Below are 16,772 nucleotides of genomic sequence, written 5' to 3'. Positions count from 1 at the left end.
AACATATAGGTTCATTATCATTTCTACACACGTTCTACCTGGGTTTTAGTAGTTTAAGTTCAGACTGGAGCATTTTTAATTTACAAATAATAAAATAATAATATTTATTTTTCACTCAAGGCACTCGCGAACCATTCAAAACCTCCGTCACAACCAACCAGTTGAGAATCGCTGAGCTAATGCATTACAATTATGCACTACATGTAGCTAACCATCCATATGCATACAGATCTGTGTGTGATTCTCACTGGCACTGTACTTGCAGCAGAAATATTGGAGGAATACGCGCTAATTCTAGCTGTTAGATATTTGTTTAAAGAAAGGCATGCATATTAATATACGCTTATTATTATCGCTACACACTGCAGATATGTAAATAAGGTAGAATAATTGTCGATAGACGAATATTAAATAGGTCGAAGACCAATGCAAGAAGACTGCTAGCCAGGAAGCTAGCTAGCTAACGGTAACGTTAGTTTGTAGCTAGCTTGCCATTTTCAACCAGTGGCCAGCTAGTCAAGTTAGCCATGCTAATTGGACCCTGGTAGGTGTCTGCTTTGGTTATTATAATTTATTGTAATGTCAATAAATTTCTACAAACCACATGCTCGTAGTTGTTCATGCAAATGCACACCGAAGACGTTTGTGTGTTCACGAGACTGAATTCGTAAAGAAGTACGTCAACCTACAAACATTAGCTTGATATCTAGCTAGTATATGGTAGCATTTACTGTGACAATTTGACAGTTATTTGCCTGTCTGGTTGCATAGATATGTGTCTGAAATAGGCCTATTGACATAGCTATGTCTTACGAAATATAATATCATGATGCATTACATTTATATCATCGACATTATTGCAATTCACACATACCGCTCTTTCTACTGTCACTCAACTACACCAAATGGCTTTAGTTAGCTATGCAGATAATTCTTCCAAAAAATTATTAGCATATGGGCTGTTGTCTGCCCCACGCGCCCACTTATTCCCGCCCTTATAAATCACTTGTCATGGTCAGTCAGGCATATTACCTGTGGTCATTTAGTACAGGCCACAGCCACCTGCTAATTATTTCCTATTAAATGTAATTTTGTACCTGTGAGATAAAAACAAAATACTGTAAGGATTTAGCTAGATCAGTTATATTATGTTACAGCACATACAATACTCTGTTGAACACAATTTTATATTTTCTTCCAGCAGGGTTGCACTGAGAGCTTGAGGTGACAGACTGCATGGTTAGGGGAGCCCTGCATGACTTCCAAGGAAACCCACTGACCAAAGCAGGTGCATCACTCAGTTAACCTCACACATTCTATTATACCTGCAGACACAGACACAACTTCATTACCTCTAAGCAGCCTGATGAGTGTTTAAGGGGAGGCACCCGGCCCGCAGTGGCCCATGCTTTGTACCCACTTCCCTCCCTGCCTTCCCTCCCCTTCAAGCTGATTCAGAGCCGACAGACACTCTCCCGGCACCACCTCCCCACCCACCCAGTCCCTCATCCTCAGGCCATGGCTGCGGGCACGGAGACGGTGCACTACATCCACCTGCACAACTCCAGCCAGTCTGTTCTGGAGGCTTTACGGACGCAGCGGCGTGAAGGCCTCTTCTGCGACGTGACGGTGCGCATACACGATGCCTCGCTGCGTGCCCACGCCTGCGTGCTGGCCGCTGGCAGCCCCTTCTTCCAGGACAAGCTGCTGCTGGGCCACTCTGAGATCTCGGTGCCGCCGCTCGTCCCCGCTGAGACGGTGAAGCAGCTGGTGGATTTTATGTACAGCGGCTCGCTAGTGGTGGTGCAGTCACAGGCTCTCTGCATCCTCACCGCCGCCAGCATCCTGCAGATTAAGACGGTCATCGACGAGTGCACCCAGATCATCTCCCAGAGGAAGGTTGCTGCTGCGGCAGCAGCCGCAGCAAGTGGAGGTGGAGGGGGGATGACAGTTGGGGTCCTGCCCAAGCAGGAGGAGCGGGGAGGGGGTAAAGGTAGGGACAGCGGTGGTGGTTGTATTGGTGGTGGTGGTGGTGGTGGCGGAGTCAGCGGTGGTGGGGGTTACCAGAGCTTCTCGAACTTTGCCTTAGGGGACTGTGGAGCGAGCAACATGGTCACAGGACTGGGCGGATCTAACTTGATCGTTAATGTTAGTGAGAGTGGCCCAGGAGGCGCCCTTGGGCAGGCTAACCCAGTGGGGCTGATGGCTCTAGCTGACATGGGCAGCCCCGGGGCCCTCTGTGGGGCTGACGGGCTGAGCTCAGGGGCCGGCGGAGTCCTCATGAAGAACTCAAGTTGCACTCAGGATATGAGGTACAAGCTGAGAGACCTGCTAGCGGCAACCGCTAACGGCGCGAATGGCGGAAGCTCAGGGAATCTCTCGGTCGGCTGCAGCTCTGGTGTCAGCAGCGTGGACAGCATTGGCCGGGACAGTATCCGCAGCAATGCGGCTGACCTCTCGGAGGAGCTTGTGGGGATGGACAGATACTGCGAGGTGGAGGAGATGGATGGACATCACAGAGGGAGAGACTTGGACAGGGACAGAGGGGCAGGAGGACACAGCCGCAAGCAGAGGCAGCCACTCAGGCTTCAGGTAAGATCCCCATGGTTACAGTTGCAAGGCAGGCAGATATGCAGCCAGACATCCTAAAGTGAATAAAGCAGGATTTCTAGATGGCTATTACCCTCATTGTGTCATTGCAGGAATTAAGCTATAGATCTGAACGTGTCAGCAATAAACATAATTGAAAGGAAGTTGCTGTCCAGAAGTCTTATATTAGGCTGTCCTCCTAGATAATGTTCCATGGACTGATTAAACAGTGAACACCCCTTCCATGGGTCATTAAACATGTTAAGTCTTGGATGTAGTGCCAGCTAGCACCTCTTTTCAGTTGTTGTGACATTATACCTAAGCCAATTCTGTATACTCTCAGAAAAAAAACGGTTCCAAAAGGGTTATTCGGCTGTCCACATAGGAGAGCCATTTTTGGTTCCAGGTAAAACCCTTTTTTGGTTCAATGTGGAACATGTAACCCAAAAGGGTTCCACCTGGAATCAAAAAGGTTTCTTCACACCCTTTTAGTTTCTAAAAGTACCTTTTTTTCTTCATTTATACATTGAGAAAATTATATCTAAGCAATAAGGGGGTGTGGTATATGGCCAATAGTCCACAGCTAAGGGCTGTTCTTATGCATGATGTAACGCATAGTGCCTGGATACATCCCTTAGCCGTGGTATATTGGCCATATATTACAAACCCCCAAGGTGCCTTATTGCTATTATGAACTGGTTTCCAACATAATTAGAACAGTAAACAAGTATTTTTTTCGTCATACCCATGGTATATGGTCTGATATACCACAGCTTTAAGCCAATCAGCATTCAGGGCTCGAACAACCCGGTTTATAATTCTCTTTTTACTGTCTTCAATTTCCTGACCATACACCACAGTTTGAAGCACAAATTTTTGTCTCGATACTCTAATTGACTATATATTTTTCTTTACCTTCCCTTAGGTTCTTGTAGGAGAGGAAGTGGTGGTGAAGGATGAAGGAGTGCAGGAGCCGGATGGAGGGGTCTTCGGCTTGGAGGAGGGAAGACGAGTTGAAGGGCAGGAGGGCACACAGGAATCCATGGCAACCTTCGGCCAGGTGAGTCTTGTCTTGTTCTACACAGTAACTTGATGTTGGAGCATGGTGCTGGCAAAAAACACCAGGGTTGTGGGTTCAAAACCCATATGGGCTGGATGTTCTGAATCTGTAAATTGCTTTGGATAAAAGTGTCTATACTCATTCTTTTATCATTATCACAGTTTTAGAGACTTTTCATGGTTATGTATTAGGGTCAATTAAATTAGGTAATACTCAAGTTAATTTTGTCTCTCTGTCTTACAGGAGGGTGTATTCTATGATGAGGCTGGAGTTTTCTCCCCTGAGGCTTTCTGGCCCCAGAACGAGCCGGCTCAGGCCATGTCCTTCAACCCCAGAGGAAGAGGAAACAAGCCACTGTCTCCTCCTACCTCCTCACAGTCCATCAACAACCAGGTCAGTTACAAATGTAAACACTTTTAAAATAGTCATTGCAACAATTTGTAAAATTTAATCATGAAAGTCGTTGGTGGCCATTATTTAAATGCCTGTTTCCCTTTCAGCTACTTTTTCAGTACCCAGTCAGCCAATCACAGCCATCAGCCTCATTCTTTGTGGGCGGACCGATGGTTATTGACAGCATGGCAGGAACGGAGCACAGCCAACAGGCTCTGCCCCCGACACCAATGACCCCTGTTCTGTCAACCTGTGGCACGCCAGGCCCCTCACCTTCCTCCCAGGGATCTGAGACGTCCTTCGACTGCACTCACTGTGGGAAATCGTTACGTTCCAGGAAGAACTACAGCAAGCACATGTTCATACACTCCGGTAGGCCACCACTTTCTATATATACCAGTTACTATCACTTCCTTTAAAACATTTACTGTTCATGATTGTTGTATACACATGTTAAAACGCCACATAACAGATAGTCCTACTCTGATACCTATGTCATATTAACATATCCTATTTTCTGTTGTGTGTGCCTCAGGTCAAAAGCCTCATCAGTGCAGCATCTGCTGGCGCTCCTTCTCCCTGCGCGACTACCTCCTCAAGCACATGGTGGTGCACACGGGCGTGCGCGCCTTCCAGTGCTCTGTGTGCGGCAAGCGCTTCACACAGAAGAGCTCACTCAACGTGCACATGCGCACGCACCGGGCCGAGCGCACCTTCCAGTGCACCGTGTGCCACCGGGCATTCACCCACCGCACCCTGCTGGAGCGCCACGCCCTGCAACACACCCACCATGGGGCCACCCAGGGCCAAGGGCAAGGACAGGGCCTCCAGCAGACCCCTAAACACAGCCCTCCAGCCCTGGCAGGGCCCTCGGGCATGTGCGGCTCAGCTGGGATGGGCAGCACCATGGCCAACATGCCCAGCCACGGGCCGCCCTCCTAGAAGGAGAGAGAGGGAGAGGAGGGCCCAATCCCAAACTGTTCCGTCACCCCTATCCTGGAGCCCTTTTCTGATCTGAGAGGATTGCTAGGTATGAGCAACATGGTGGATGCTCCATCTAGACCTATTGGAGGCTGGATGGGGTTTGTGCCATATTACTCACACCTATGAAGCCCTTGCAGATATGCAAGAGGGAGTTGCCAATAATGTAAAAAAGGGGAGATAACTGGTTTGGGATTGAGGAAGAAAAGGGAGAGAGAGAAAGTTGTTGGAGATTAATTGCAGGAGATTGAAGGGAGGAAATGTAGGAGGGCTAAGAAAGAGAGAGACAGAAAAAGGGGAGGTAGAGAGAAAGCAAAATAGGCTAGAAAAAGAGTGCAGTGTGATGAACCGATGAAGAAAATAGTGAATGAGTCTATGAGAGTTACCATCATACATCAAGACGACATAGGAAGACTATTACATGCAGGAGGCACTGGACGACCCAGGATCATATACCTCGAAACAGGAAGAGACAGGAAATAAATTAAGGACAACTTTTATTTTGAAATGTGACAAACGTTTCAGCATGTTTTACACACCTCAAAGAATACCTCGGCGGTCCAAAGACAGGCATTATGCTACACATGTTTAATAGCTACATCAAACAGCAAAACAGTGGGAACTAAAGCTAACTGAAATCCCTTCCTTTTAGAACCGTACAATTTTTCTTTACATAATATTCCTTTACATTGTCGAGTTTATTTGTCGCTCATTTGTGATTTATTGATGACGAAAACAATAAGGTAATTAATTTTAAAAGGTTTAAAATGATCTTTCAACTATAAGTGACACTTTTTGGGATAAATGAGAAAATCTGTACTTTTATCCGGCTTTTTAATCCGTGTGTATGTGGGGTTATTACAGTTGAAGTCGGAAGTTTACATACACCTTAGCCAAATACATTTAAACTTAGTTTTTCACAATTCCTGACATTTAATCCTTGTAAAAATTCTGTCTTAGGTCAGTTAGGATCACCACTTTATTTTAAGAATGTGAAATGTCAGAATAATAGTAGAGAGAATGATTTATTTCAGCTTTTATTTCTTTCATCACATTCCCAGTGGGTCAGAAGTCTACATACACTCAATTAGTATTTGGTATCATTGCCTTTAAATTATTTGGGTCAACTTGGGTCAAACGTCTCAGGTAGCCTTCCACAAGCTTCCCACAATAAGTTGGGTGAAATTTGGCCCATTCCTCTTGACAGAACTGGTGTAACCGAGTCAGGTTTGTAGGCTTCCTTGCTCGCACACGCTTTTTCAGTTCTGCCCACAAATGTTCTATAGGATTGAGGTCAGGGCTTTGTGATGGCCACTCCAATACCTTGACTTTGTGGTCCTTAAGCCATTTTGCCCCAACTTTGGAAGTATGCTTGGGGTCATTGTCCATTTGGAAGACCCATTTGTGGCCAAGCTTTAACTGATGTCTTGAGATATTGCTTCAATATATCCACATCATTTTCCTTCCTCATGAAGCCATCTATTTTGTGAAGCGCACCAGTCCCTCCTGCAGCAAAGCACCCCTCACAACATGATGCTGCCACCCCGCCCGTGCTTCACGGTTGGGATAGTTTTCTTCGGCTTGCAAGCCTCCCCCTTTTTCCTCCAAACATAACAATGGTCATTATGGCCAAACAGTTCTATTTTTGTTTCATCAGACCAGAGGACACTTCTCCAAAAAGTACGATCTTTGTCCCCATGTGCAGTTGCAAACCGTAGTCTGTCTTTTTTGTGGCGGTTTTGGAGCAGTGGCTTCTTCCTTGCTGAGCGGCCTTTCAGGTTATGTCGATATAGGACTCGTTTTACTGTGGATATAGATACTTTTGTACCTGTTTCCTCCAGCATCTTCACAAGGTCCTTTGCTGTTGTTCTGGGATTGATTTGCACTTTTCGCAACAAAGTACGTTCATCTCTAGGAGACAGAATGCGTCTCCTTCCTGAGCGGTATGACGGCTGCATGGTCCCATGGTGTTTATACTTGCGTACAATTGTTTGTACAGATGAACGTGGTACCTTCAGGCATTTCGAAATTGCTCCCAAGGATGAACCAGACTTGTGGAGTACTACAATTTTTTTCTGAGTTCTTGGCTGATTTATTTTGATTTTCCCATGATGTCAAGCAAAGAGGCACTGAGTTTGAAGGTAGGCCTTAAAATACTTCCACAGGTACACCTCCAATTGACTCAAATTATTTCAATTTGCCTATCAGAAGCTTCTAAAGCCATGACATAATTTTCTGGAATGTTCAAAGCTGTTTAAAGGCACAGTCAACTTAGTGAATGTAAACTTCTGACCCACTGGAATTGTGATACAGTGAATTATAAGTGAAATAATCTGTCTTTAAACAACTGTTGGAAAATGACTTGTGTCATGCACAAAGTAGATGTCCTAACTGATTTGCCAAAACTATAGTTTATTCACCAAAATTTGTTGAGTGGTTGAAAAACAAGTTTTAATGACTCCAACCTAAGTGTATGTAAACTTCCGACTTCAACTGTATATGTGCTTTTGGGGCGCTTGCCAATGAATGGGAAGGTTTGTTGCTGAGAACTATAACTTTTTTCTCCAACGGCTTCATTTAATACTTTAAAATGTTTTTATTGTAACTAAATAAATAATGAGGAAATACAATCACCCAGAGTGGATTTGAGTACCACGGTAATATTTATTACAATTTGACAATAATTACTATGCACAATACATTTTTGCACATTCTGTAATTTAATTCTGCTTTATATGTTGTCTTACCCTAGATATTTGCCTTTATAAAAATATATTTGCCCTAATATTACTAATGTATATCATGGAGAACATAGAATGTTTTGTTTTTTGTTTCCAACTTCCCACCTTAAAGATGATTTTAGATATGCAGTATATAGACCCCACTAGACATAAAAAGACAACTGAGCCAGTGAGACCAGCTAAACCCCTTTAAGATTCCTTCTGGTCCTCACTTTAAACTTTTAACATAAAATGTCCCCTCACAATGAAGAAACATTCTGCTTGATCATGATGATCTCATTGAGCTACGCACTGTTCACTAATCTCTATAATGGGAATCTGTTAAATCCCTGTTAATAGGAAGTTGACATGATTTATAGATCAGTTAAATCTGTGCTGCATATAGTTCAGGCTGACCCTTGTGAACAAACAGGTGATTAGGCTGTTCCAGAGATTTTTGTATCCTCAGCAACTCAAATGTTTCTTGTACATTTTGTCTGAGGTGGACCTGTGTACAGTACTGTATTATGTGTGCTTAAAGCCATGTCAGAAGAATGCATCCCATTGTAATGATGTACTGTGTTTTGCCTTTTTTATTTAGCTTTCTTTGAGTGAAGGGGGTGATAAATGTTTTTTTGCAAATTTGAGTATAACTGCAAGTCAAATATGTCATAAGAAAATAAGTTGTTTTTTATAAAGCACCAATCATGCTATGTATACCACGTTTTATGTATGGAAAAGCTAAAATGATATAACTTTTTATGAAAAAATTACATGTACGTACTTCAATGACTTTATTGAATTTTAAAACATGATTTTAAACATTTCAAACATTTCTTTCTCCAAATAAAGTCTTATGGCTACAAGCCAACTTGTTGTCCTACAGTTGATTATTTGACCAAAATGTATAGGGGGTAAAACAAGCATATTTATTCTTATCAAAATAGTTTTGAATCTCTTCTTTGTTTTAGGTTTGGTTTTATCCCATTCTAAAAACAAGTAATACATTTTACTGTTGACCAATTTCACAGTTTTCTGTTAAGTCTACATCCCTTCGATCCTAACCAATTTATATGAAAGACAATATAAAAAGCTTGCTTTTCTTAAACGCTATAGATAATCTGTTTCTTTCCAGATCGAGCCTTTGAAGGTCTGGCTGGTAGTGCCGGAACTCTGGCCAGAGGGCATCTGTTACTCAACAACATCTGTTCCTGTTATTCTCTTTTTTTCCCAGCATGCCGAGGGACATACAGGCTCTCCCAAGGGTGGCCTTTTGTGTGGCCCCATTGTCAATTCCATCATTGTCTACTGCTGAAGTCTGTTCCCATGATGCCACGAGGCAGGCTATAGTAGTATACCCGCCTTTAGAGGCCAACCTTAGGGGTGACAATTTACAGTTACTTTATTGTCCCAACTTTTTTGGGCTAAAAACAAATATGATTTCATTCGCTAGGCAACTAAGGAATCAAATGTGTAGAAAATAGAAAAATGTTAAAGAATCGTAAATGGGTAATTCCATGGGGAAATTCTAAAATCTTATTTTTTAAGAATTTGACTACAGATATCATCAAATATGATTGTAGATGTATTACAAAGCATATTCAACATTAAAAAAAACATTTGGATAAGTTACATTGACTGGGTGTTTGTCAGTTTTCTGGACTGAACATTCATCAATAGTGTTAATTGTTTCTTGCTTCATATAAGGATGTTTTAAAGCAGTAGTTTACATTTATCACATGTTTCTATCGGAGTGGAAATCGGAGTAGTACATCTAGCGTGGGGACATTGTTTTTTCATGAATAGCCCCCGTTGGTCTCCACGGAAACACTTTCAACTCCTGGCAGTGACCAACAGCATCGGCATAGAATAGCCCACCATGGGGTAGCCAGGGGAAGACAACAGATGTTACTGATTAACTTTCCTCACAGAACCCAAAGAACGGCTAGGCATGGGCTCACAAACCACAGTCACACACAAAAAAGTTGTACTTTCAATTATATTTATTCATTAAAAACAGTAGCAGAGGCAGTAACAATAATAAAATGTTGTACAATCCCTCTTACTTTAAATAACATTTCTTTAAAAACAAATTCCTTGACCTGAAGTGCCTTTGCAAATATCAGCATTAAAAAATGTACTTAAATAATCATAACAAACATAGCAAATATACAATATACTTAAAAAATAAAAATAATACAAAATTATTAAATTAAATTAAATCATACGTATTTTTTTAATCATACAATTTATTTTTATTTTTTTATTTTTTACAAATGGACAAAATCCGTATCGAAGCAAAAAAAGATTTTAAGACAAAGTTTTCATCTCCAAAAACAATCAATACAATGTTATAAATGGTTCGGAGGGCTTTGAAACAACACACTTCAGTTTTACACAGTGATATAGTATACGTAGTACAGTCCTCACAGGTCTAGAGATTGGATCAGAATCCATGTTAACAGCCTTGTGAAGGACAGGCCAGTATGGCCAAACATCCACCGTTTGATGCAGTTCATGCGCTCAGCAACGGCTTGTGGGGCTAAAGAAAAGGGCTGGGTGCAAATGTTGCAAAAACTTCAAACCTACATTTCTGTTACAACCGAAACCGAAGACATCGTACTCTATCGTGACGGTTTGTCCATTTTTCAATCTCGTTATAAAAATCTTCGCTTGAGGTCGCTTTGAAAGGTAAAAAAAGATTTGCCCCACCAATTCCTATCCCACAGGCCTCCACTGCCTGCACTTATTTTCCAGTAGAGAACCAGCTCACTCTGAATATCAGTTAAACGTCTCAGTATCAGCAGCAGTCTCAAGGCGGGACACCTCCCCCTAGGGTTAGAGCAGCATTTAAAGGAGTATTAAAACTCTCCCATAGAGCAAATTGGTGGCTTGCGTTACACCTATGGAGACGAGAGAAACAAAATGGACATTAGTTGTTGTTGTTTACAAAGCTCTTAGGGAAATGCAGTGACTTTATCAAACAATTATAAATGAGGAAAAGTTAAGAAAAGTATCCCAAACTCACCTCAGTTGCAATTATACATTCATCCTTCTCCTCTGACATGACAAACACGGATTTGTACTTGGTGTCTGCACATGCAGACATTTCTGGAAGTTTAATTTCATTTCTTGAAGTTTCTGATGCGTCACTGATGGAAGATAGACAAAGATCCACATTAGTCATCTGACGTTCAAATTTTGTCGTGTTATATGATTACATCTATTATCTTATTGAGTGTGCTTTACCTTTTTAAATGTTTGCTGCGTTTATTTCTGCACTCCTCATACTCAAAACCCGAGTCCAGAATATGGCATTTCTCTTCGCAAGCCGAGGCCTCCAGGCTCAGCATCGACTCTTTGGCCGCCTGCTCGTACTTCACCTCATGCACAAGGTTATAGTCCGCCGGCAGGTGGCGGCTCTTGTAGCTGCTCCGACACGACGGTGATGGTCCGTCCATGTCGGCATCGCTTCCGAAATCCATTTTCTTGTTGATGTTCTTGACGCCTGGCTGTGGCCCGAGCCCTACTACGCTTACCGACAGGTCCTTATCAATCCGGTGACAATTATTGGTCAGGTTGTTTATTGTCTCGCCTTCGCCGACGGTGGTGCCGCCCTGGCTACCGCGCTGCATCTTGTTGCGGACGCAGCCCACCAGCACTGCACACCCTGCTAGCAGAAGCAGCACCAGAGCTGTCCCAGACCCCACCGCCATCCAGGGGATCTCCGAGCCTCGAATAGCTGCATGGTCCGGGAGCAGGAACTGGCAGTTGCGGCCACCGTAACCAGGCACGCAGGCGCACACGTAGCGGTTATTCCTCTCGTGGCAGGTGGCGCTGTTGTGGCAGGGGTTGTGCTCGCAGCGGCTTATGGGAGAACTGCAGTTGCGGCCTGTGTAGCCCGGGGGACAGATGCAGGTGTAGCCGTCAAGACCCTCCTGGCATGTACCACCATTTTGGCAGGGATAGATGGAGCACTCATTGCCGGTGTGGTCGCAGTTCATGCCTGTGAAGCCATCAGGACACTGGCACAGGTAGGAATTGACGAGATCCACACAGCGGGCACCTAGTGTGAGAGGCAGAGCGATTGGGAATTAATGGGTGGTCAATAGTGTGGGGGCAGGCTGTAGTCTGAAAGGTAACTGCTTAAATTTAAAAAGTCGATAAATTGAGATCTGAAACAACATCTGTATAAGTTGTTCAATTAGCCCTTACCATTGGAGCATGGGCTGGAGGTGCAGTGGTCAATCTTCTTCTCGCAGTTGAAGCCAGCGTAGCCAGTGGGGCACTGGCAGAAGTATCCGCCATCAGGGTTGTCGGCACAGCGGCCTCCATTGAAGCAGGGACCATCGGCGCAAGTCATGGCGCTCAGCTCGCAGGTGTTGCCGTAGAAACCAGGAGGGCAAGCACAGGCATGTGTGTTCTCCATATCCTTTGAGAAAAAGATTGAAACATAAGCTTAACAAATACATTCCACCAAAATGCATTAGATCACCATCACAACAACAGTGCTATTCATGATTGCCAACATCTTCCTGATCCTAGTTGTAATTGAGTGTACATTCGAAACACAATGATGTAATTGTACAGTACTTACAGTGCAGCTTCCTCCATTTCGACAGGGGTTCAGGGTGCATTCGTTGACCTCAATCTCACAAGCATCCCCAGTGAAGCCCGGTCTGCAGGAACAGGTGTAGCTCCCCTGGCCAGTGTTGCTACAAGTGGCTCCATTCATACAGGGCTTGTGGTGAGTGCAGTAGTTCAGATCTGGAGGAGGACAAGCAGCACATGTGGATTAGTCCATTAGTCCCAATGGAACATATGGCAGAACAACAACAGTAGCAGCCCAGCTAATGTCTTTCTGCCACTCTCACACTTTTTTCTTACACTTTTTTTCACAATTTCTCTCACAACACTATCTCTTTGTCTCTGTTTGTGTCATCTCTCTAAATCCCCCTCCCACTCTCTCTCTCTCCCCGCTCTCTTTCCCCTCCCTCTCTCTCTCTCTCTCCAGTGGGACTCACCTTGGTTACAGAAGAGGCCTCCCCACCCCTCCTGACAGTTGCACTGCCACGGCTGCTGGCAGGTCCCGTGGAGGCAGCCTGGGTAACGGATGCACTCATCACAGTACCGCCCTTTGAAACCCACTCTGCACCTGTCACACAGTAATTACAACACATTGGTTAGAAACCCACTCAAGTTTCTCTTTATGTCACAGATTATTTCTGAAAATATTAACTTGAGGAAGTGTTTTAATAGGTGGAAATCATAGTTGTCTTTTCTCTAACTTACTTGCACTCCCCAGGCTTCTCACAGAAGCCGTGTTCGTCGTCACATCCTGGAAGGCAGAGAGCTACAAAGGAGATAAACACAAGGTAAGAACTATGGCAAAATAAAACAACTTTTTACACATATGCTCTTTGTTTAGTTTGGCTTTGAGCAACAACAAAAAATGTATTGCTTAAATCTGAACAAATTCATTAAAAAGGGGGGCAACTAAACCCATTAGCTGTTTTATAAAATAAAAAAAACACTCTCCTTATCATGGTGAAAGAATATTCCGCTTAACATAGTGCATAGAGACAATGGGAGGGTGCACACAGCAAACTCTCTCTCTCGCTCTCTCTCTTTTAGTACAGGCCCCTTTTTTCATCGCTGTGGGTCAAAACTCTTTTATTCATTCTGTGCACACAACTCCCCTTAATGTCTCGGATTGGGGCAGATAAGAGTGGACAGCTGGTGAGTATGTTGCCAGTGCGTGACAGCTGCTCCATTGTCTACTCTCTCCCCGCAGCTGCCCACTTCAAACAATACATCACCCGCCTCAGCCAATCAGCGGCCAACCAACTCCAAGAGTAACGAATCGGACGTAGCATGTAAATTTGTGGCACGCGTGAGATTATTCCGAAAACTTTCCTCCGCTCGATTTGAATAAATAAAGTTGTCGTGTTTGTGGGAGCGTGGTGTTTTCGTTCAAGTTGCCTCAATGTTTATAGCCACGCCACCTAACATAAAAAGTAACGTATATTCATCTACCATAATAATGTTATTTGACATGACCCATAAAGTGTCTACACGTAAAACATGAATAACAATGTTATATCATCTTTAGTCAAATATTTCCCCAAAAACACCTGAACACCAAGTTTCACTTACGTTCTGTGCAGTAATGGCCTTTCCACCCAGCGTCACAGACAATCTCTCCGCGCTCTCCACAGGTGAAGTGGCCGAAGGCATCGTCTCGTGGGCGGCAGAAGACCGAGCAGCCATCGCCATAGTAGTGCTCATCACAAACAAAGCGGTAGGAGTACTTCAACTCGGTTCTTCCTCCAGTATGCAAGTCCTGAGACCAGTCATCTCCCACCGTCAGATGTCTCTGAGTGGTCATTGTGCTGATAACACGGTCTGGGTTTTCTGCAGATGGAAATAAGAACGGAACTTTAGCAAAATGTGTGTAAATGTAAGTTATCCTTGACTAGATCACACCACGTAAAGCCAAACAACTGTATGGCAGTGTATTTTGATCCTACCTATCGAAAGATCGTCTTTGGAGTCGGTGTGCAGAGCTTCAATGATCAGCGAGAACGTCCCCTGAGGACATAAACAAATAGCATCATAAGACAGGTGGCCAACGGAGATGGGGAAAGAGATAGGCCCCTCTAACATGTTCTCTATACTAGAAGGTAAAATAACATTTCGAAACGATAATACAAACATAAACAAACAAGACTAATATGTTTATATATACGTGTAGTCATTAATAGACCACTCTATATAAATGAACCAATTTGTACGCACGGATTTTTAAAGACCTCTTGACTAGAGGTTTATATGAATTACTTGTTCATGAATTAACCCAAGGCAGAGTACTCACCGGCCATGTGAAACCGAAGTTAATTCTGATGGGATTGGTGAATGAACTGTCAGACATGGCTTCCGGAATTTGGAAAGAGTTTGACCCAAGAACAGGCGTTATAGCGCCGCCGTAGTTACAAGGTGGCTCTGGTGATGCGTTTGGCTGATAATGTTTCAGACAGATTCTGAAAAACGTTTTACATTCACACTGTTGCTGATAAACTGACGTCAAGCCTCCCTTGCAGCAGTTCATGTTGCCCTGAACCCCTTTCTTGTTCAAAAACTCCTGCAACTTCAGTTCGAAAACTCCTGAGCAAAAACCCTGTTGAAATAATTGTATTTATTACACAATCATTAACATAGGCTATGTGATGTAAAATCTTGAAATTGTTATCAATTGAATAGTACGGTAATTGTGTTATGTAGTTTTCTTACCTTGCATATCAAAACGAACATAACCGCAACTGTCAGAAGAATAGCGCGCCCCATATTAAATAAATACAAATAAATAAATAGGAAAAAGTCTTGGAGCGACTCAGCTCAATTTAAGCTCAATATGCCTCCTTTCAAATCATGTTCTGTGAATTAATCATTGAGCACGTTTCTTCTCTTACGAGGTCTTCTCTTCAGTTTCTGGTGTCAGCCACGCCGATTTCATTCATGTCCAAGAAACAAAAAGATAATCCAAAATAGATATTGGAACTGCCCTGAACTGTCCTCAAAATTCCGTTACAATGCGATAATCCCACTCAAAAAAAAAATATTATAATTATAATTGACACAGTTCGTTCCCTGTTGAAACGAAGAGGGCAACAAATGTAGGAAATTGCTTTTGTGTGACGTGGTCTATCCCAAGGAAAGATTTGTCACTGATCCAACATACTTCCCCGCCACCTTCTTCCTTCTTTCCTCAACATGAATTGTGCGTCTGTCTTGAGTGAAGGCCGCCTGCCGCCAGTTTTATATGGGCCGGCGCATGCTAGGGTAATAAGATGCAAACGAGCCCCCCCCCCTCCAATCTGGCTCAGGGGATCACAATGGACACCTCTCCAAGCCCCATCGTCTCAAATCACAAGCTAGTATTGGGTCAGAAAATGGAAAATGGAGGAATGTCAAAGTATTCCAGCAAACTGCACGAGACTGTCTCAGCAACCTGTCCTAGAATGACTCACTTTCCACAACATTAGAGATTGAAAAATGTAGCACATAATAACAAAACAGGATGGCCAAATTATTTATTCCAGTTTAAAGCAGATTTCAGTTATAACTAACTATATATCAGTATTTCACAGTAATGTATTGTACAAGTCTGCCTACACTTGGTATTTAAGCTTATTTATGAATATAGATGGGGTAGTTAAATTGTATATTTTTATGTTAGGAAAGAAAACAACATTTATGTTAACATTTTCAGGGAGAGGTCTGAAAAAGCCAAAATATGTGGCGTGCCATGCGTAGTGTATTTGTCAAACCCTGACTCAGTTGATTGTGCAGCAAAACTCCACCCTCTACAAACATTTAGGCATTTCTAGTTGTGGGAAAATCGAATGCTTTGAATTAAGGATTGAGTAATGAAAACATTCTCTGGCAAGGGTGTGTGGTGAGGTAAACTAGAAAAAAACATTTGTATGGGCACAGAGTTTTTCATTCACTTTTCCTTTTTTCATTCTGTGGAGAGAAGAAAAGGTGTGTGTGTGTGTGTGTGTGTGTGTGTGTGTGTGTGTGTGTGAGAGAGAGAGAGAGAGGGAGAGAGAGAGAGAAAAAGAGAGAAGTAGAGAGACATCCGCGTGGCCGTCCTGAGGGCACTTTGTTATTGTGTGCTGAAGGAATAAGTTTGCTCTCCCTCTCCCTCTCTGTGCGCTCAGCTGTATGGTAATTCCGCAGCACCTGCTCTCCCCTTAATATATAGTGAGCGGAGCTTCCTTGGGCGCGCGCCGCTATCCTCACACAATTACAATGTACCCAACATTTAGAAGAACGATCCCCTTCCTGAACAAAACTCAAACAGGAGGTCAAATATATATTTGACTTTTCCCTCTTTGCTCGCATATGTAATGAATGCTCTCTTTCTGTTTTTTTTTTATTGAACGAAACTTAGGGCAGACTGTTATTCAAGTAAGCCTACTTTTATGTAAAGGGTGGCAGAATGGGGGGTTGGTTATAGGGGTCTCTCT

At 43.3% G+C, this 16,772-nt stretch overlaps 2 protein-coding genes across 2 annotated transcripts; one reads left to right on the top strand and one right to left on the bottom strand.

Moving 5' to 3' along the window:
• Positions 1-229: 229 nt before the first annotated feature.
• Positions 230-5,754, top strand: LOC139424583 (zinc finger and BTB domain-containing protein 45-like). The gene is made up of 6 exons (XM_071176561.1): positions 230-544; positions 1,205-2,592; positions 3,515-3,649; positions 3,893-4,042; positions 4,150-4,414; positions 4,578-5,754. The coding sequence occupies exons 2-6, from the start codon at positions 1,519-1,521 to the stop codon at positions 4,982-4,984; spliced, it is 2,031 nt and encodes a 676-aa protein (XP_071032662.1). The 5' UTR covers positions 230-544; positions 1,205-1,518; the 3' UTR covers positions 4,985-5,754.
• A 4,276-nt stretch (positions 5,755-10,030) lies between these two features.
• LOC139423830 (delta-like protein A) lies at positions 10,031-15,102 on the bottom strand. Its single transcript, XM_071175467.1, has 11 exons — positions 15,034-15,102; positions 14,618-14,920; positions 14,274-14,334; positions 13,900-14,157; positions 13,036-13,096; positions 12,768-12,898; positions 12,341-12,510; positions 11,959-12,175; positions 10,993-11,809; positions 10,772-10,895; positions 10,031-10,646 (listed from the first exon to the last, which is right to left on the bottom strand). Exons 1-11 carry the CDS (start codon positions 15,085-15,087, stop codon positions 10,641-10,643), a joined length of 2,202 nt encoding a protein of 733 aa, XP_071031568.1. The 5' UTR covers positions 15,088-15,102; the 3' UTR covers positions 10,031-10,640.
• Positions 15,103-16,772: the final 1,670 nt, after the last annotated feature.

Source organism: Oncorhynchus clarkii, chromosome 13, assembly GCF_045791955.1.
Source record: "Oncorhynchus clarkii lewisi isolate Uvic-CL-2024 chromosome 13, UVic_Ocla_1.0, whole genome shotgun sequence".
In the NCBI taxonomy this organism is placed as follows: Eukaryota; Metazoa; Chordata; class Actinopteri; order Salmoniformes; family Salmonidae; genus Oncorhynchus; species Oncorhynchus clarkii.
The sequence above is the reverse complement of the archived record's forward strand: the minus strand, read 5'-3'. Positions and strand labels throughout refer to the sequence as shown.